Consider the following 20,766-nt stretch of genomic DNA (forward strand, 5'->3'; position numbering starts at 1 on the left):
GTGCAATTACTGTGTTTAAAAAAGGCCCTGCATGACTGAGCTCTCTGCAGGGGTCTGAAAGCATTTGCAATAGGTTCTAGCAGAGCGTTGGCTTGCCTACTTTGGCCATTTGAAACATGTTAGGGAAGCTTACTGTGCTGGGAACTGAATTTGAACTCTTTCTCTGTGTTTCTATGCAGAAGAGTGTGTCATATCTGGGAAACACGGAGGCTGAGCCTCCTGTAGGAGTTGTGAGTCTGAAAAGTGAGATAAAATGCAGTCACTAGCAGTATGATGCTGGCGCAGTTTCAGCTCACAAGAGCTAACGACGGCTGGAGGGTTCTCAGCGAGGAACCAAGCCGTGGGCTCTTCAGCAAAATTCAAGAGCTGAGGCACGGCACAGCTCTGCCTCCCTCCTGCTAGAAGAGCAGCTGGGTCACGTAAATCCTCACTGCTCCTCTGCTCCGCCTTCCTTTCCAGATGAGGCAGCGTGTCCGTGCAACTGCTTGTCCTTGGGGGAGATTTCAAGGCAAAGGGCTGAACGCTCCCTGCCAGGGTCAGCCCTCTGTCCTGCTGCACACCGTGCCTGAGAGCAGGCGGGGAAGGGGCTGACCTTGCCGGTAGAACTCCTCGCAGACTCGCTCGCTCCACTGTTTGCTCAGGTCCCACAGCCGGCATGGGTTGCAGATGTCAGCACACTTGAGCGCAATCTGAAAGCAAAGGGGAAAAGCAGAGGTGAGACAAGAAGTTATCTAGCAGGGCTTCCAACGGTCGTGAAACTCTCAGGCCTCACCAGTGATGGTGGGAAGGGTTAAGATCACCTTTTGGATACTGAGCCTCACCCAAAGCTGTCTTTTGAGGAAAGAGCATTTACTTAAGCTGCAAACAAACCTTTCATTCAGCCCTCTGCTTTACTGTAGTGAGAACAAGAGGAGGGCCAAATTCCAAGATGGCAAAGTCTTTTGGATATCCCTCGTAAGGAGTAAGCCAACAAAAGCTTCAGGTTGGCTCCTGCCGATTGCCTGGCTCAGCATCCGTGAGTGATGATGAGGGAAGGAAGAGCCAAGCTGGTGTAAGGCTGTTTGGGCGTCGTTCCTCTGTGGTCTCAGTGAGTGACCTTGCATCTCACTTCAGCTACACTTCATTTTAATGTCCACGTGCTTTTCCTTACAAAGCACAGGGCCCTGTGCACCGCCTCTGGCTTGGTTTCACTTAGTTATCCAGGGCTATTAAGTGCTTTGTAGGGGAATGAGTACAGGAGGGCAAAAGAATTTTAAAATCATGTAACTGCTTCATAAAGTGAGCTATGTAATGGTCCATCCATTACTGCCTTGGAACAAGATGTTGTGTACCTCACTTCTTCCTAGATAGACCGAACACAGTCAGTTAGTTTGACAGAGGACAGAATTCATTCTGGCACCCGGAGAGGAAAACATAAGAAATATTTCCTGTATAAATTCAGACCTGTGAACTGGAGGAGGGAAGTCTCCAAAGTCACTTTTCTTTCTGGATTAAATTGATTAGCCTTAATGTTACTGTGTACTTAAAAGAGCATTCCAGCCATTCTTTAACATATCCTGACCAGTCTAGAATTCTTGATTTTTTTTTTCTTCCACAAATAATCCACCAAACAAGTAAATCTCACTATGTCTCTGTCTGAGTTTTTATCTGTCTTCAAGAAAGTGCACGAGGAATTTTTTTTACCATAGTTGAGATCTGTAATCCCTGTGCCTCTGGCATTTGCACAACTTTCTTGCCTAATCTGTCCAGAAATATGATAAACCCATCATCCTGCCCTGCACAGGCCGTGCAGGAATCTGACAGAAGGCCGTGTTTCTTGGAGGACAGACGAGCAGATTGCTACATTTCCCACGCTTCTGGAGGGGGAAGAATTAACAGATCAGCACTTCTTTCCCTGCAGCTGTCACCTTTCCCGTAACCTCAACAAAGTGATAACGTGTAGATGTTTGTTTTGTAAATGACAACGCTCACTTTAACTCCTTTGTGCACTTAAGAGGGAAATTGATGTCAGTTCTCCCCAGAAGCATGTATATACAGCTACTTTAATCCCAATAATGCTTTAATAGGTAGAGGTTTATTCTGAAGGGCCTGTTAATGACTGCAGCTTAGCTGGGAGAATCTATTTGATTTTTAAATAAAACATGGTTTCTTCATTAGCTATGATTCAATGGCGAAGCCCCTGCTGCCATGGCAACAGCTGCCTCTGCAGCAGCACTTTCTGAACATCAGTCGCAGGACCAGGGCTTGGGCACCTGGTGTCAGCCTGCCTTGGAAGAGCACCAAGAAGGGTGCTGCTCTCCTGCCCATCACTAGGAAATAACACCACTGAAGTGACACTTGTCATAGGGAGAATAAAATCAAGGCATTACCTGGGAAGAAATGTAGTGTTCTGGAAATAAAGTAATTAGTGGCTTATCATCATTTCTCAGCATATGGCACTCTCCTCCATCTGTTGCATTGCCAGCTTTTTAACTCAAGGAGCTCACATAAGGAAACATGAGAGGCACCTTATGCTTGTCTGACATGCCAGGTGGCAGAAGCAAAGTGATTATGACACTAGGTAAGGCAGTGCTGTTGTTCAGAAACACTATCCCTATGTTATTCTAACGTGTACAGGGAAATAGCATGACTTGTAAAATGAGTAAGAAAACAATAGTGGAAAAAAATAATTTTAAAAGTTACCTGAAGCATAAAATGTCTGTCTTGTGCATCCTCCAGCCTCAAATCCTGATTGTCAAGGTGAGACTTCAGGCGGATCAAGAACTCGTTCTGTCTGTTGATGTCTGTTGCCAAGATCAGGGAGCCGAGCTGCTGCTCGATGTCCTGTCTGCAATTAAGGAAAACAAGCCCCTTTACTCATGATACCACTGAACACTTAACAGTGCAAAACAACCTGCTATGGGCCATAGCCAGCACAAAGTTTCCTCATTCTTCATGGATCCGATCTGGTCTGCGTGGTCATTCTCTGATGGGGTGGATAGGGTAAAACTGGTCTAGCTGCCTAAAGGGCTTCAGAAGGAAAGGATAACATGGAAAAAAAAAGTTTGTTTGTGTAGGTGGTTCTGACAGCTTCCAAAAAGCTCTAGGAAAGGAAAAATAAACAGGATGGAGCATCTAGAAAAATGGTCATGTTTTACTTCAGCTGCTCAGAGCAGGGTGCTGAATACTGCAACTCTATAGTAGGCCTGAACAGAAGTTGTCAGTCTGATGTGAGGGATTTCTGGAGGAATATGGAGCTTATTGCTTCCAGGCAACTTGTTTACATTCTTGGCAAGGTCACCTGTGATTAAACCCTAGTATTGCAGGCTGTTCATTGGCTCCATCTCCTTTCCTTGGTGGGAAAATTACTGAACAACACCAGCAGGTAGGAAACGAGCATCACCTTGGCCTAGGCGATGAAGTTGCTTTTTTTTTTTTTTCCCCTCACTTCACCCAGAGAAGGTGAAAATGGAACCCCACACCTCCTCTGCAATATCTGGGATTCCTTAGCAACCTCTAAGCTACTTAACCAACTCCTCGATTTTTCTACTACATGCTTTTTAGTCATTAAATCTTTCCATGTCTGGTTGGTACTGTGTAAAAGAAAAATGACAATGGATCTGAAAAGGTCTGCTCTGGCTGGGATGCCCAATGTTTCCACTGACTCTGTCCATCCTCATGCTGCAGAAGAGGCAAATTCTTAGAAAATACTTCTGCAGTATAACTTAGTCTCGTGATTTCATACTGGCACCAAGAGAGAGCAGGATGTTTAGCCTACTCTGAAGTCTGACTTCTCTGCCTGTGTCCTTTTGAGAAGAGTGAAGGAAACCAAGGATTAGTTTTTCAGTGATGATTTCCTCTAGCTGACACTTACGTCACCTCCTTGGGCAGGTGGGCGAGGAGCCGTGATTCTCGAAGCATGCCTATCGTAGATCTCCAGTGATGATTTTCTAGCACTGAAACATTCTGGGATGAATAAAAGGAATACATAAAGGATTAGGTAAGTGCACATGGCACACATACACATTTGCCATATCACTTGATGCCTAGAGCTGGTTGGAAATTATTTTCTGTAACAAAATGAAAGAATTTGAGCCTAAAATGTGTGCTTTTTAGCCACTTTTGGGTACGAGGAAGTGCTCTGGATTTCTAGAGTTAAGGACGTTGTGCTTCTAGGTTTCCTAGCTACGGTCAACCCTGGAGTCCTACTCTGCATTTTTTGAGCCCTGCTGTGAACAGAGGAGTTAATCACATCTGAGTGCAAGGTAGCTTACATTTTAAAAGATCTACTAACAAAATAATTAAATCATGATTGCAAAATCTTATCTAGCTTATGGTTTACCTTGTACTGATCCCAAGCTGACTTTTCAGGTTCTAAGTCTGAATGCAGAGCAGACAAGTAAAAGAAAACTGAACTGCCAAACTTCCCCTGAAGTCAGGGAACTGGAAGCTCCTGGCAGCTGCTCAGTGAAAACAAGATACCAGCATCACTAAGCATCTGCAGGCTTCAGCAACAGAGTCTGCAACAAATTTTGAGTCCTTGTTTGTTTGCTTCCAACTAAGTGGAAACAAAGTTAGACAGGAAAAACAATAATCCCAGGGAACAGAAACACAGCTTTGTAGGTCGTCTGCAAATTATAACAAATTGGGTATCTTGTGTCTGATGATTTCATATTACTGTCCTAACACACAATGCACTTATCAATCATCAGCCATTTAGTCCACAGAATGCTTTCTACCACTGAACAGTTCAGCAATGTAACTTTTTCAGAAACCTCTAGCGCAATTTTTACAACTCAAACCTGTTTGCTGCAGTGGCACAGCTCAACAAAAGACACTCCAATGAACTACTCAGTCCCTGAACACACACAAAAAGCACACAGTACAAGTGAGATGACTGTCACCCAGCAATGGGGACACTCTTGGGAGAATTGCAACATCTTTTGGGCACTATCTGTGGCTTTTTCAGTAGAAGAGCACTAGATTCAAACAAGCAAACAACAAACAAACAACCCAACCTTTTGGGCAGGTAGCAGAACAAAGACTCCACCTTGTTGCTACCTTCTAAGAAACTAGCATCAGCATCCCTCTCTCTGGCCACTGTCAGTCTTTGTCTCCTTTCTACACAGTCACACAACTCTGAGTTGTAGCTGAAGTGGTGCTGCCTTTCCTGTTGGATGTGATGCACAGCTCCACTGCTCCAAGAAGGACTCAGCATTATGTTCGCCTTAAGGTTTCCCTTTCCTACTTTGTTATCCTACTGTATGGAACGACCACTGAAACAGAAAAGATTGCCAGTAACCAGATCCAGTTTGCATTTTGACTATCTTTCCAAAATTTTCTTGACATTTAGTGCTCAAAATTACTGCAAAGTTGAGAGCACACAAATTTGATTGATTTGCCATTACTGTATTTTCTGCACTACGCTCTGCTGCTTTTTGAATTCACATATTGCTTCCCTAATAGAAATTACCAATACAAAAAAAAAAACACAAAAAACAACAAACAACAAAAAACAATTTTCCAACCATCAGAACAAGCGAGGCAATGTCTAAATTACTTTTGACAGCAACTCTGTTCACCAGCCAACTTAAATATCCTTCTCGTTTTGCCTAAATACATCAGGATGGACTTTTGCAACCCTGTACCCTGACCAAGAAAAACAAGGGACTACAGTAGGACACAATATCTTTTTTCTTCTTTCACCTTCCTAATCTCAGAGCTGAATCCTGGTACCAGTGGTTACTCCAGGTTCATGGGCTGCCGTCTTCCTACCCTAAGGTAAAGTAGACAAACCCTGCCTGGCTGTCACCTTTGGGAAGGCTGATGCTTGCTGCAGACCATGACTGCATGCACAGTTCCTGCAGCTCCCATCTGATGTCCCCAGTCCCTGAAACCTCCTCTCAGCCGAGGTTCCCTGCAGAGCATCCCACGCCCCCACATCCTTTCCAGAGCTGCAGTGGGATAGAGCTCAACAATTCCCACTGGGTTGTCTTCATTTCTCTTCTACCATTCTGTGATGCTTCAGATACATCCTTCCCTTCTGTGCTTCAGAAGACAGCATGGTTAAAGAGTTTACAACTGACTGTCAGCTTATCATTCAGTCAACTTCCCCGCAAACATTGTGATTTTCTGGGACCTCAGTCTCAGATTCAGCCAACCACGCAAGCTATAGGCCTTTCATATTGATGAGTTGTCTTTTGAGCTGGGGTTTGTTGACTATAAGACGTATGACTTACACGTTATGCTTAGGGGCCTGAAATACCTGGTTGTCAGCATCAGTGTGCAAGCAATTTCTCAAAAGAAACCTAACAAGATGAATACAGAAAGTTCTCTGGGTAGAGAATGCAGAACAAGCTTGTCTGTGAAACAGATCACACCTGGCTAGCTGAGGAAAAATATGGAATAAAGTTAACTTCAAATCAAAACACTGTAGTTTCATGTGTTAAGTGCCTATGTTGTTCTGTGCTTCTCTACCCCCCCTCCCCCCCCAAACCCCACCTCCCTTACTGTTTATTGGATGATTTTTCCTGTTTATTCTCCTATCCATCCTCAACTACAAGAGGAACCCCAAAAGAGGTGTCTTGGATTCTGTTGCCTCCACACCTCTATTGGCAGTATCCACTTCTAGCCACCTTCACAGAGCAGAGCACATTGAGAGCTGGGGCTCATTGGCCTCCTCCCTGACAGACCTCACTTTGTTCCTGGAAACTCATTTTCCAGCCCAAATTTGTACCTGCTTTGTCATCTCCCCTGTTTCCCCACAAGTGGTCTGGAACTCTAAGACTGCTGTGCTCGTGAAGAGGAGGACCTGCCAGCGTCTACATCTCAGCACTGCTCCCCTGGGAAGGAAGGAGCACGCTGTTGCTTGCTGGTCCCTGCACACACTTAATTCCCACTTTGGAGCATCGCCCATCTTTGTCAAACAAATGCTTTATTTGCACGGCAAGAGGCTCTTTTTCAGTTTTCTCTCTAACTGGCTCACAGCTGAGCTTGAGAGACTGCCAGCCTCTGGGCTGTCTTACCTTACTGTACTGGCCTAGAGCTCTCCCAAGCTCCGTATGGAAAGCCTGCTTGCCTAATATTTGGCCACACTGAAGGCCAGCCAGAACAGGACTGAGTGTGTAGGTATCCAAGAACTTCCTTGCATCCAACTAATAGTTACTCAAACAACAAACAAACAAAAAAACACACTTGGGTATCCGTTCCAGAATATTTCCACTCCTGTAAATTTCTGATCTTTGCCTGCTGCTATATGAGAACTTAAATCGAAGCCGCTACAGTGTCTAGTATCTCATGTTTAAAGTACAGGGAGCAGGGAAAAGGAGAGGTCAAGTTAACAAGTGACAACTGAGCATGAAGTCATATGACTCCCCTGTTAAATGCAAGCAGCCAGAATCCCCGAAGCTGTTGCCAACAATTAGTAGTCAGCTATTCCACCCAGGAACACTCTACTGCCTTATTAAGTCTAATTGCCATTAGTTATCTGATGGCTTAGGCTGGGGGATAGGAGGTAAACCATGCAGGGAAAAAAAAATCTATGTGATGGCTTACAGACTGGTGTTTTCAACTGTGATTTTGAGAGAGGTTGCTTCACCACTTCTTATTTTTTGAAAAACCATAAGTAGCACAGATTTATTTTAAAGACTGAATGCTAGGAAGTCTCTGTCGTATCAGAGGATTGAACCCTAAAACTGGGTTTCCCAAGACTGGGAAAGAAAAAAATCCTATTTTTTATTTTATTTTATTTTTTTACTTAAGACTATTGAAAGATCTCCAATCTGTGACTAGGCCAGTCACAAGGTTTGGAGTCTCTGAACATTACCATGTCCTGGCTGGGGCTCCCATGGCTCAGCCTTGTTCCCAGGGCTGAAGGAAAACCGAACCCTTACATATCCAACTTATGTTAAACACCAGTGCTGCTTGAGCAGGGCAAAACAAGACAGAACCTCCTTACAAGTACTTAGCAAATCACAGCAAACTCTTCATTTACTAACTATGTATAGAAAGGCACCCAGCTATTAGTGAGTCTTCCTCGGTTAGGTTTATTTTTAACTGAGGATATTCTGATTCTGACACCTTTTTAAAAAGGCTGAAGCCAATTCTTCCAAAGGATAGAAATCACTACAATCTCCATTTGTTAACTACGAATTACAGTTAGTGCAACCAAAATGATTTATGGCATTGCCCAAGTGTGTATATATAAACATAATGCAAAGAATAAAGATGTGCATATACAATAAAGTACACGTACACGTAGATAGCTTGATTGTACATATATGATAATTATAGATAAAATCCAGAGCTACAGTAATTGCCATGGACCAAAGCTGGAAATATGTTCAGGAAGGACCACAAAAATCAGCAGAGGATGAATTCGCTGATAGTTATTTGAACAAGAGGATATATACCAGGTGAAGGACAACACTATACTTACCCCAGGCTTGTATTTCTCTCTGAGATGCTTTACTGTCTGCTCTTAGAAACAGGATACAGGTCTAAACAGCCTGTGGCATGACCTATGGTGGCTGCTTTATATCTCTAGGCATGGTTGTGTAAATATCTACAACTATTTTTTCCCCTCTATCTTCTATTTTTTTTTAAAATTGCAACATTCGTGAAACGTTCAGTTTTCCTATAGCCACATGAAGCTGAAGTTTCTTTTAACAAAATGCCAATTTAAGACATTCTTGTAGTTTACTTCTATGCTGAAGGAAAATGAAACAAACCGTATCTCTGATTTTAAATCTCCTACCCAGAACTCCTTAACCCAGATAATCTACATTAGAAATAACCAAAGCAACTGATTTGGCTTAAATGTCCTCAACAAAACTGCATATTTCTAACTTCTTTCTTCTCATGTCCAGCAGCTTTGCTATAAGAAAAGATGCCCAGTGAGAAGCATAGCTGAAATTGTTCAGACTTACAATTTGGGTCATTCATGATTGTGAAAGCTCACTGCAAGTTGCTTAGACCCTCCTTGACATTATTTTACATATTAACAGTCTGAAGAGTGTTTTTACCTGGTACAGGCTGGCAAGGTGGTGTTTAGTTTTGATCAAAAAGGGCTGGTTGACCCCTGGATGATCCACATCATGAGCTGCAGCAGCTAGCAGTCCAAGCATGATGTCCGATGGGGTGAGGAAGTTGGCAAGCTGAATCACACATTAATCACAACAAGAACACAAACAGTAAACACTTCCCCCTTCCCCCCCACCCCCTTTGGCAGATAAACAAACCAGCTGACATCATGGCACTGCTCAGTTTTGTAGGAGTACACAGATGTCAAAACTAAAATTAATCATGCTCAATCTTTTTGAAGCCATTATTGAAAAAAAAAACTATAAAGTACATCAGACTACATTCACATGTTACAACAGCTTGTATTCCTTATCCTTTTATTTTTCAGGACAAGATATGGCTTGTTATATGAGTGTTTGAGCTTAGTCTAGAAGATTCAGTTTAAAAAAAGGAAGTAAGTGTACAAGCAGGTCGGTGTATAGTAGCATACGCTAAAATGCGTGCCCACTTTTGGTGTCCCAATGCCATATTCAGTACTTTGAAATATTGATGTGAGGGGCGTATTCCCTGTAGTGGCTGACGCATGGGCAGACATTGCCTTCTACTGGCTTTGCTGGGAGCACTGCCACCCCAGGTGGAGGGCTGGTGCACACTGCCACAGCAGAACTTGCCAGAGCTCATTTAATAGAGCTCAGATACATCATCTGCACTATGGGAAGAGATTTCAGTAGCTTGCTTGGAGTGTCTGGAAGCTGTAGCTGACTTTGCTACTGACTTGTTGGTGACTTCAAGTACACAGTCATTTTCCGCTATCTAAATATAGTTTTTTATTGTTGTTGTTGACATTTGCTCGTTTTTTAATCCTGAGAAAGCAATTTGAGAATTATCTGAAAGCAACATCAGCATGAAAGGCTGTCATTACCTTGGGCTCCCTTAGATAGCAGTGCATAGCTTGTGTGACGTCAGCAGCATGGACAGCATTGTGGTATGGGTTTTGGCTGTGGTAATCTTCTTGAACCATAACTGGGAACCAAAACAGAAAACAAAGACCCTTTTGTCTCTGGATTCCATGCCCACAACTGGCAACTGGACTTAAAATACAATTTGGGGTTTTTCAGTCAGCTACCTATGGGGTTTCTTCAAATACCTGTAGCTTACTTAGACTGGTGCTCTTATTGGGATACCTTCAGAAAAAAAAAATGCATGAAAGGATTTGTGAGGCCCATGGGGATACACTGGGTCTAGTTCATAAATCAACTCTTTCTTGCCCTAGTGAAGGCTCTCATTCAGGAGTAAAATAAATAAGGAAGAAAGGCAAATTTATCCACAACGGAGTGTAATTATTTAGGCTGCTGTCATAGGGGAGTAATATGTCATTACAGCAGTACTGCCTATTTTATAGCAGCAGGGGGAGAGGCCCTGACATCCTGGCACCATTTGCTGTTCAAGGACTACAGTTCAAGGCATTCCCACTGAAAATCAAAAGATAGGGCACTTGGTTATTTGAATCAAAATCTTCTGTGACAACCACACGATGCTTCCATTTTAAAATACCAGTCCTTTTTGTGTCAGTTTGTGGAGCTTTAAGTGTACCATCTGAAGACTGAGTGCCACTCAACTCTCATCTTGCACTAGTACAGAAAACCACTGAGGTTTGTGCTTCAAGCTCATCTTCTCCTTGCAGCAGTGCCCGCACTCAGGGGATCTTGGGGCAACACAACTTGAATGGTGGAAGCCGCATGCGGCCTTGCCCAAAATGCTGTCCTTGACACCATCAAATTGATGAGACAGAAAGGCAATGGGCAAAATTACGACAGTGCTCACCTCCAGCATGGGCCATTCCAGAGGAGTCCTAGCCTTCAGTTTGTTTTCAGCTCATTTGAAGTTACAGTCAGTAACTCTTTAAACCCTAACTAATTCTGGCTCTAATTATCTGAACATCCACCTCGTGTCAGGAGCTAGCAAAGGCAAGGAGAAGTCGTCTCTCTCCACACTGGAGGAAAGCCTTCCAGAAGGAACAGTCGTGTGTTAGTAAAGAAGAGATCCTGCCTTTGAAATGTTGTCTGACAGTCAAACAAAACGGCATTCAGCTGCATTCAAAACATGATGCAGAAAGCAATTGATTTTGGCCAATTTCTTCTTTTGGTTCGCTGACAGCATGGGGCTAATATTTCTGTTGGCAGTAACAGCAGCAGGGGCTTTCATCAACACTGTTCAGTGTAGACAGCTTGATATAATTTGTTAAATTTTGCACATAAGCTTTTAACTGCCCTGGGTCTCAGTGGTCTATTAGTCACTAAAATAATGTTGCTGTACCACAATTGTATTGTGCACGGGTAGGTTCTGCAATGTGTGTCTGCCTGTGTGGGCCTCCTCCGCCTGCCACATCTCTGCACGACATACTTTTTTTTTTTTAAATCATCAGTGAAACTGTAGTACTGGGATTTTTAAGTCCAATACAAAGTCTTTTAAGTTTCTCCACTGACTTAACAGGTACTGAACTGAGAGTCCAGGTACCTGTAAATTGTACACTTATATATATTACAGAAATGTTTTACTGAAGTTATTGTAACAGCATTGTGATTTTACATAGATAGGCAGAACAAGACAAGACCTTTTTTTGCGGCCCTACTTAAGCTGTAACCTGCATTTAACAACAATTTGGAGGTGACCACTTACCTAAAAACCTATGTAACGTAACCATATCTAGCTGGAAATGGTGAATAAGTCCATGCACGTTGAAGAGGTGGCAGAGCAGTGTTACGAGACTGTTTCCTAAAAGCAGAGAGGAACAACTCTCAGATTCCTTTAACATGGAGTTACCAACCACACAAGACTAAAAATTTTGGTAGTTTCCTAACTATTAGTCAGCTCCTATCACCTTAGCTCTATTCACATCTGATTAGATGACAGTCATAAAGTAGCTTATCTAAATTACTCCCTTATACAATCAAGACTTGACAGCATGGCTGTGTCAGTGCCATTCTGTTGTCTAGTTGCCATGAAGTCGTGCTTGCTATTTCAGCATGACACAGGAGGCCAATTAACATAGTTCAACTGGAAATCTTTTGACAAGATTGTTTGAGAACCACATCATCTTCATAATCCAGGTTACCTCCAGAAATGAAAGAAAGAGTGAATGGCTCTTCTGCCTTTTTGGCTTGCTGTATTGTACTACGTAATTAATTAATGAGAATTCTGCAGCTTGTAATTAAAGTTTTTTTTTTTTTTTTTTTAATGGCTGTACAAATCAAATACGTACACAATCTACATACCTTTCACACCTACAGCTGCATCTCACAACGATGATGCAAACAGGAAAAAATGAGTTACTGCATTTACAGTCTCAAGTCCCACTGTAATATTGGTCTTACTGTGAATTTAATACTGGCAACATTGACAAAATTGAGTCTAGATATCAATTATATATCAACTATACTATACTAGACATATACACAATGTTTAGAACTGTTTGCACTGTATAATTCAGTACCAATGTTTCCAGAAAAATTCAGAAAAAACCTCAACCAACCCATACAAAGTGTAAGCAATGTCTGAAGGGAGTCTTTTCTCATTTAATATAACTCGGGAAAGAAAACAAACATATGTATGAAGAAGACATGGAAACTTACTTGGCCTTGGCTACTGACTAAGGGCATAGAAAGTAGAAAGGTAATTTAGAAGAATTATGTTTTCACATCCCTTGCTATTTGCCATCCTTTCCACTCTTCCCTGCCAGTCACTCAGCTAAATTAACCTCTAAACCAACTCCTCCTACATCATCTGCTGCAGCTGAGTCTACTTGAATTGAGGGGTGAGCCTAATTTCTTTAAGCAATTCAGAAAGGCCAATGGTGTGATTGTGTCCTCTTCAGTAACTACCTGAGTAAGAGGCACTGCGTAGACATCAGTGAGGATGTGCTGTTACAGGCATATATTTAGATAAAAAGTTTCACAAAGTTTTAGTTTTTTATTGACTTTTACTATTTTTCTATCCAGAATAAACACAAAGCAAGGATATGTTTGGTTAAAGGTACTTTATATTGACGGAAATTGCCTGATTATCAACACAGCAACCAATGTATCTCATAGGTCTATCTTAAAGTAACTTTGGAGTTTCCCATAAAGGGAACTGAAATACTTCCTTGAAACTAACAAACAATTCATAATAAACAAGCAAAAGGTGATCATAATAAATGTAAGAGATTAGATTAATGCAAAAAATACACTTTATAAACATTATCCTATAGTTCTGAATATTCTGGGAAAAGCCTGAAATGTTCAAGGGTATGATTTTAAAAGGAGTTAATTGTATCAATTTTTTTTCAATAATCTAAACTTGAAAAGTTTAGCAAAATATTACTTAGGAATTTTTAGGATAGTCGTATATAAAAAGATCTTAAATATATACACACATTTCTTTTGAAATTACTTACCATTTGTCAAGCGGTCAAACAAGAAAATGTCAAAATCCCACATTCCCACTTTGGATAGCATATGCTAGAAAAACAAATTCAAAGAGGCAAATGATGGATATATCAAACTGTAAAGCAGATTTAAATTATTATTCCATATTAATCACAGAATTGGTTGCCACAACTTTAAAACTTTGTTCTGGAAAGGTATAGACATGTATTTGAAGTTATCAGAAGCCAGGAACCAAATTTAGTTACACTGCATAAAAGTATCACTTGCACTTTTAACTGAGGAGGTTTCAAACTTGACACTTAAAAAGGCCTCAAATGGAGCACAAAACATGGAATAACATAAAATATTATGAAAACAATTACTTTTATTGCACAACTTTTTTAACATTCTTTCATGTCCCCAAATCAATTCATTACAAACTGTCTTAGGATTTTATTACAGTAAAATACAACTTTAGATCTCATGGAGAATATGAATTACATTTTGATAAACAGGTAACCCAAGTACAATTTTTATGAATTTAAAGTGTTTCTGTGAAACACACTCAGCCATGCAGAAGGATCCATTATTGCTACCATATGTAGCATTTTTACAGCTGCATCAGTTCAGCTAAGAGATCGAGACTGAACAAACGGTATGACGTATACATATATGAATGGCAAATGGGTGTTCACTCCAATTGCTTTGTCTATATTCAAACTAGTTCTGGATTCTTAATTATTTCCTAACACCTCATACGTAACCTTTTCCTGCAGAGAGTAAAAATTTTCTAGGCACGTAATCTCAGTGCCATCAGTTTTGTTAGCAATGTCTTTAACAGGAAGCATAAGAGCTGCAAAATTATAATATTATGACTATCATGAAGTTCTATCCAGTGATTGTTCCCTGTTTGCCATTTTGCCAACTTTGCCATTATGGGTTTTCTTGTAGGTTGCCTAACAGCTGCTCTGGACCAGCTGTGAGACAGGGGCTTTTTTTTCTTTTTTCTTTTTTCCTTGTTTTCTTCTTTTCTGAGCAGATAAATTAAATCTTGCATTGATGTTGTATGTATTTAAATCAGTTACTCAGTCAGGGATACTTCATTTAATAAATCCAGATTATAATTTCAATTGAGAGAACCTGAAATTGCGGAACAAATTCAGACATTTTCTTGTTGCCTTGAGATTAAGTCTTTCAAGTTGTAAATATGAAAGAGGAATGGACAGTACATTTTCTGTAAGACAGGCAAGTAACACGGGTCATTTAAGAAACATCAACCATACACTTTTTTGTCTCTAAACACTGAGACAGAACTGACAGTCTGGAATATTATTAAAAGACATGGAGGTCTGGAGACCTTTCTTACCCTTGCTTGCCCAAGGTAGTCCTCATCCAGCAGGTACAGAGAGGCTTGCGGTACAATTCCACGCAGTAACCGGGATGCATGGAAATACCTCTGAAAACTTAACAGTCTTTTCACCTTTTTCTTGGTGCCAATTTCCCCTGAGAGTGTTGTATCTGTGAAAAAGAATCAGTACAGAAACCATGAAACCCAAGATCAAGGATGACAGTCTCAATTATTTAAATAAAGAGAAATAGCAAAAAGGCTGTGATAATGATAACAGAAGTCATCAAGTTCATGTTTCTTGCCAATCCTTATGAAGGGGCAGTATTCAAATTCCTATACTTCAGTACAGTATATTTGTTTAGTTCAGAAAGAAAATATGTCCCAGTAGACAGAGCACTAATGTAGGACTTGGAAAGTCTGAGCTGAAGAGACTGCCTGCCACAGCCTTTAATGCGATCCAGGCTAAATCACCAGGGGTGTAATATATCATTATTATGTAATATATCACCTAACCGTAGATGTGCAGAGGAAGCCTAAGTGACAAGGCAGAGTCAGGCATGGGAAATCTGCTCTCACTCTTCTGTGCCTCTGTTCTGCATCTATAAAACTGAAAATAGCATTACCTTGCTACTTCACAGAAGGGTCGTGAGAATACATCAGCATTACAGGGCACTAGCATACAGAACAATCAACTTAAACCTTAATGGAGTACATAGCAGGAGGATTGAAAACAGTAAGAACTTTTTTTTTCAAATCTTCTGGAAAATGCATATGCTAAAACCAAGGTACAGTGAGAGGGAGGTGAATGGGATGAAGTAGAAAACACCCATATGGCTGTTTGAACATCTTATCCTTCTGAATGGTCTCTTGCAGCATGTGATGAGGGAATTAATATGAAGCTACAGATAGCAAATGAGACAAAGGACAGGCATCTATGCCACTGACACAGCACCATGAGTGGTTGCTGGTGAACAAATAGAAATCATTTTTTATGATCTGTAATAAGATGATACTCCTTTTTGCAGGCGTGCAGGCAGGAGGCTTCTCTCTACAGACAGAGCTTGCAAGAAGTTAAGAGCACTTCCTTACACAGGGTAGTTTCCTGCTCTCAGGTTAAATTCACAAAAAATCAAACACCACAAAACCAGCCACACCAAAAAAGACCTCAAAATACAGTCTGAAATCACAAATGCATGAACCAGTTTTGGAAGAAGACAGAAAAGAGAAAAAGAAGCAATAATAGGTTAATAATTATCCTTCTTACATAGTAAAGCAAATTATAAATTAAAAAAAATATATATTTCAGTCCTCCACTTAGGAAAGAAAGCATATAAAGGCAATTCCTTCATTTTTTAGTTACACAAAAGAATACATTGTTCTCACTCAGTATCAGGATAATTTTAATTCCCTAATGCTGAAATTTCCCAATACTAGGAAATTTTCATATCTGGCTAAATGTGCCACAAAAACCAAGGTAGTTTTTACACAGTGATTAAATCTGTAGTCAGGGTAATTAAATTACTTTATTGTTAGTAAGAACAATATGCAGGCTTCCTAAAGCTGATAGTGGTTTAGGTTATTTCACCTGAACTTTTAACAGAACCTCACATACAGTTGCAGTGTTTTCATTATGTAGTCTGGTATAAGTTTTGGAAAAAGAGAGGACAAACTGGACATTTGTTAAAGGCTATTAAGATTCAACAGAGTTTTGTTGATGGGAGGAACACTGTAAGAAACTGAAGGTTAAGCACTCCTTTCACAGAACAGTAATGATTGCTTAAGATAAGATGCCACACAGTAATTCACTGGATTTCAGGTTTAAATAAGAGCTCCGGAAAAAACGCCCATGAACTGAAGATGTCTATCTCTATTCTGCTATTTCATTTTATATATAAATGCTGAACCTTTTTTCTGCTATGAAATTAAAATATGACTTTGTATGCTACTCTTATGAGTTTTACTATTCTTATTTTTTTTTTTCCAGAGAAGTTATTAGTTTGTTTGAACCTTAGATGGGTCAGTGCTTGATTTCTCCAAGACCAGATGTGAGCAGTTTCTGTAGCAAGTTTCTTCTGTATGTAATCCAACTGCTATCAAACATCACCGCTACTGAGTGACAGATAGTCAGTAACAACCACCAAAAACGTACTTACAAAACCGAGTAACAATAGCTGAAGTATTTTCTTAGACCTGTTGCAGGCTTCTTGTGGGTACCCATTGTGTTCATAACACAAAAGCACACAATAATTTTATTACAACTTGAAAAACCAAGAATGCAGACAGTAACAATGTCACTACTGTAACAGCCAGAAGGTTAGATTTTCACTTATCCTGTGCCAGTACCTGCCTTAACTCTCTCTCACATTTTAAATACTGGAACAATTTTATGGTTTATTGAAAGGGTGATTAACATAGGTGCCTAGTTATACAGTGACGTGAAAGAACTGTTAGACTTTTTAAATTATTTTATTTATTTATTTATTTATTTATTCTTTTGCATTTCCTTTCACTTAGAAGTGAACTTCTAAGAAGTTGCTGGCATTCATTTAATTCCCAAATACCAAAACCCTCTTAAAATTAATTCCCTTTTAAAACTTGTGTCAGCTGTTTCTTGACTTCTCAACTTTGCCTAAAACCAGTCACTGCTTCCAGGTAATGAGTTTGTATTTTAATGTATGGAAAACTTCCATTTTTTGCATTAAAAACAGGTAGTTGCTCCAACTAATTTTTATCTAAGTTTACATCTGTTTTCTCAGTTAAACACGAATGACTGAAATTACCACCTATTTTCCTTTACCCTTCCTTTAAAACTCAGATGTGGAGTTCCTATGCATGATCTAGAGGTGAAGGTTTGGGCAGAGTCCCAACAAGCAGCTGTACACTTGAAGAAGTGCATATTTTATTCTGTGTATTGCCAGGCTATTTCAGTAGAGCAGATAATACTTACCAAAACACTAACATCTCAGGTTGAAATAAATAATTTCTTATTGTGAACACACTTTCTGAATTGAACTGTTAAATTTGTTGCTGCTGCTTTGTTATATTGCTCCATAAGTTTGTCACAGATCTCAAACGAAATGTAATCCGTGGACCACCAGCAGACAGCACCTCTGAAACAGGCCCTGCTGCTTCAGATGAGCACTATATTACAATATGTTATGCAAAAAAGGTTACCCACAATAATCTGTTGTCCTGTATTTCCATTCTTATGAGAAGGAACTCATGTTATTGATTGAGAATTATAGGAAGTGTATTTTCAAATTGGGCTCTTGACAGAACAGTCCAAATCCTGCACTGCATTCTATCCACATGCTTAAGGGCTATCGTGCTAAAACCGTGTCCATGGTCATTCCAGCAATAATTGATTTGTCTATGAGTCATAGGACTTGTCAAATTATTGCTGTGACCTTTATTGGGTTACTACACCATCCTCAGTAATGTATCTCATTATGATGGGGCCTTACATAACTTTGGTCTAACACTCTGCCCCTCTCCAAGCACAACACCCAATCATTACCATCTCATCAGCCCTCTCTGAATCAATATTAAACAAACAAAAAATACAACCATATGAAACAGAGACAAAAAGGATGCTTAAAACACAAGAGCAAACAGTGAAGCAGTTCAGAGCGAATGCTGAAATTCTGTCTTTCAGCTCAACAACTGGGACAGAATCTCCCAGCAGTGAAGAGCCATTCCTAATGTACGGGATCCAGCAGCTGACAGAAAAATTGAGATGCAATCTTAAGATGAAGTTAAAGGTTTATGTGAATAACAGTTACACTCTGAACATACCACATCCTAATTGACAATTCTAAATTTCAATTTAAATTGTAAATGTAAAATTTTGATGATTACACCTGATTTAAGTCATGCAATGACTTTGAAACTTATGGGTTAATTAAAAGCTATTTCTAATTAGATTAAAATGAGTTACAAGTGAATCAAAAATGTCTTCACAGATACCAGTCAACTTCAGTTGTGGAACTAGGGGTACTAAAACATATGCTATGTTGTCTGGCTCAGGAAAACAAGCTGCAAGGCTCACATGGGAAGGATGTAGTAATTATGTGCAATTTTGAAATGAACATGAAAGACAAGCAAGAGCATCTTTTGTTTATACCCATAAAACTTCTCTTGAGAACTGTGTTTATCTTTAATCATTGTTGCAACTTCTGAATGTTTTGTTTACCTAAAAAAGGATCACGTGTCTCTCAAAGATGCACATTCTCTTATCCTGTTGAGTTTCTGCCTAGCATGGCGGTTGGAGAATCTCATCTTTGTATATTAAACAAAGTCACTGTAGGGACTGTACCTATATGTACCTATACATCTACAGAAGCGTTCATATAAGCTTTTGTCACAAAGCTTAACATCTGCTTTCAAAAACACAGCTTGCCTGTGCTCACAGTGCATCTCCTGATGTGTTTTAGCAGGCAGCAAGAGTAGCTGCACTCTTCGTTAGGTCATTTGACATCCATATCATGTGTACTTGCTACCAGATCATGGACAATTTCTGGATACTGCATATAGACTTCAAGAGGTTAATAAGCTCTAGGAATCAATGTTTCCATTCTATTTTCTAACACAGCTCCTCCAGTTACATAGATCTGCTTGCTCTACCACAATCTACAGCTCACTACACCCCAAACTCTGTTATTTCAGGGAAAGAGGTTTCCTGCAGTAGGAACTGCTACGAGTTTTCTTTCAGATTTCTTTCATATTGCTGTGCTGCATGTGCCCGCAGGCAGAATGAACATAAAAATTACAGAGGTTATGTTAACAATGGTTGAGTTAACATCCAGAAACGATCACATAAATCAAATTTGGACAAGGATGTACTTAACTCTACACCAGACATTCATTACAGTGTTATTGTTCTTTTCAAGTAAACAAACTTGGTTACGCATTCAAATAATGCCTCTAAGTTTTCTTTCACAGCATCTCCTTTTTTATTTTATTGCACCTCAGTGCACAATAAAAGCAGGTCACTCAGCAGTATGAGTGGATAACAACAGGCTTATTAATTTTCAAAAGCCAACTGATTCAGAAACAGAAAATGTTTTTTCTCTTCTTTCTAAAAGGATGCAAAATAAAACCAGTATATACAAATCAGGTCCTCAAACATCTGCTTTTGACTCATATTATTTACAATACCCTGTCCCCTCTTCTGAGGATGTAGAGACATACAGTACTCATCCACTGCTCTTCACATTTGTGTGTGTCTATATATATATATATACATATATATATATATATATATATGCCTGAAGAAACAGGTAGGATTGCCAGCAGAAGTGCTGAAATATCTGGAAGAAAGCTGGAGGATCAGGCCAGCAATTTACTGCCCAGAACGTTTACAAACAGAGAGGGCCCTGCAAAGGGATTTGTCTCTGGTCCTATGCATTGGGGAGGCAATTTCCTGCACTGGTTCCTCGTCTGACAGCTGACTAGTAATCCATGCATTTAGAACTCAGGATACATTTAATTGACTTTTGAGGAATAGTTGGTATTTGTCCCTTATTTTTTTCGTTGTTTTTCTGGACTAATCATGCCAGGCATTTAGATCACCTTTACTGAAGTCTTGTTTGGCATATCCAATGCATGATTTGGTTACTAATTTTTTCTTATAAAGATGAGTGTGTAGCACTGAAGATAGAGAAAGGGCTTGTGTGAGAAACTGGTAAACAGATTTGATTTATAAATGGTAAGATTATACCAGTACCAAATTGATCATCTGAACTTACGTTGGTCACCACAACTAAGACAGCAGAGATGAACACCTTGCTATGTAGTAAATATATGTATGTATATATATCTATACTATATATATATATATAATATATAAACACCTTACTATATACATGTAGTGTCTACGGATAAAGTGTTGTACTGAAAGCTATTTAGAAATCCTAAAGAGACTTCCTCAAACTAGAGAGGAATACAAAAAGTTTTTATAAACATTGTGTTTTCACCTGTTCCTCAAACACACTTAAAAATTGAAAAAAGCTA

The 20,766-nt window shown here is 39.9% G+C and overlaps 1 protein-coding gene across 2 annotated transcripts in view; it reads right to left on the reverse strand.

Annotated features, from left to right (window-relative positions):
• PDE7B (phosphodiesterase 7B) overlaps nt 1–20,766 on the reverse strand; it is a 175,853-nt gene that overhangs the window by 9,065 nt on the left and 146,022 nt on the right. For both annotated transcript variants that reach the window (XM_005014073.6, XM_027454482.3), the window contains 8 exons: nt 14,773–14,924; nt 13,436–13,499; nt 11,680–11,775; nt 9,923–10,023; nt 9,003–9,134; nt 3,854–3,945; nt 2,683–2,827; nt 593–689 (listed from right to left, as the gene is read on the reverse strand). In XM_005014073.6, coding sequence (XP_005014130.1) covers nt 593–689; nt 2,683–2,827; nt 3,854–3,945; nt 9,003–9,134; nt 9,923–10,023; nt 11,680–11,775; nt 13,436–13,499; nt 14,773–14,924 — 879 coding nt within the window. The remainder of the gene's footprint in view (nt 1–592; nt 690–2,682; nt 2,828–3,853; nt 3,946–9,002; nt 9,135–9,922; nt 10,024–11,679; nt 11,776–13,435; nt 13,500–14,772; nt 14,925–20,766) is intronic.

This window comes from Anas platyrhynchos, chromosome 3 (assembly GCF_047663525.1).
Source record: "Anas platyrhynchos isolate ZD024472 breed Pekin duck chromosome 3, IASCAAS_PekinDuck_T2T, whole genome shotgun sequence".
In the NCBI taxonomy this organism is placed as follows: domain Eukaryota; kingdom Metazoa; phylum Chordata; class Aves; order Anseriformes; family Anatidae; genus Anas; species Anas platyrhynchos.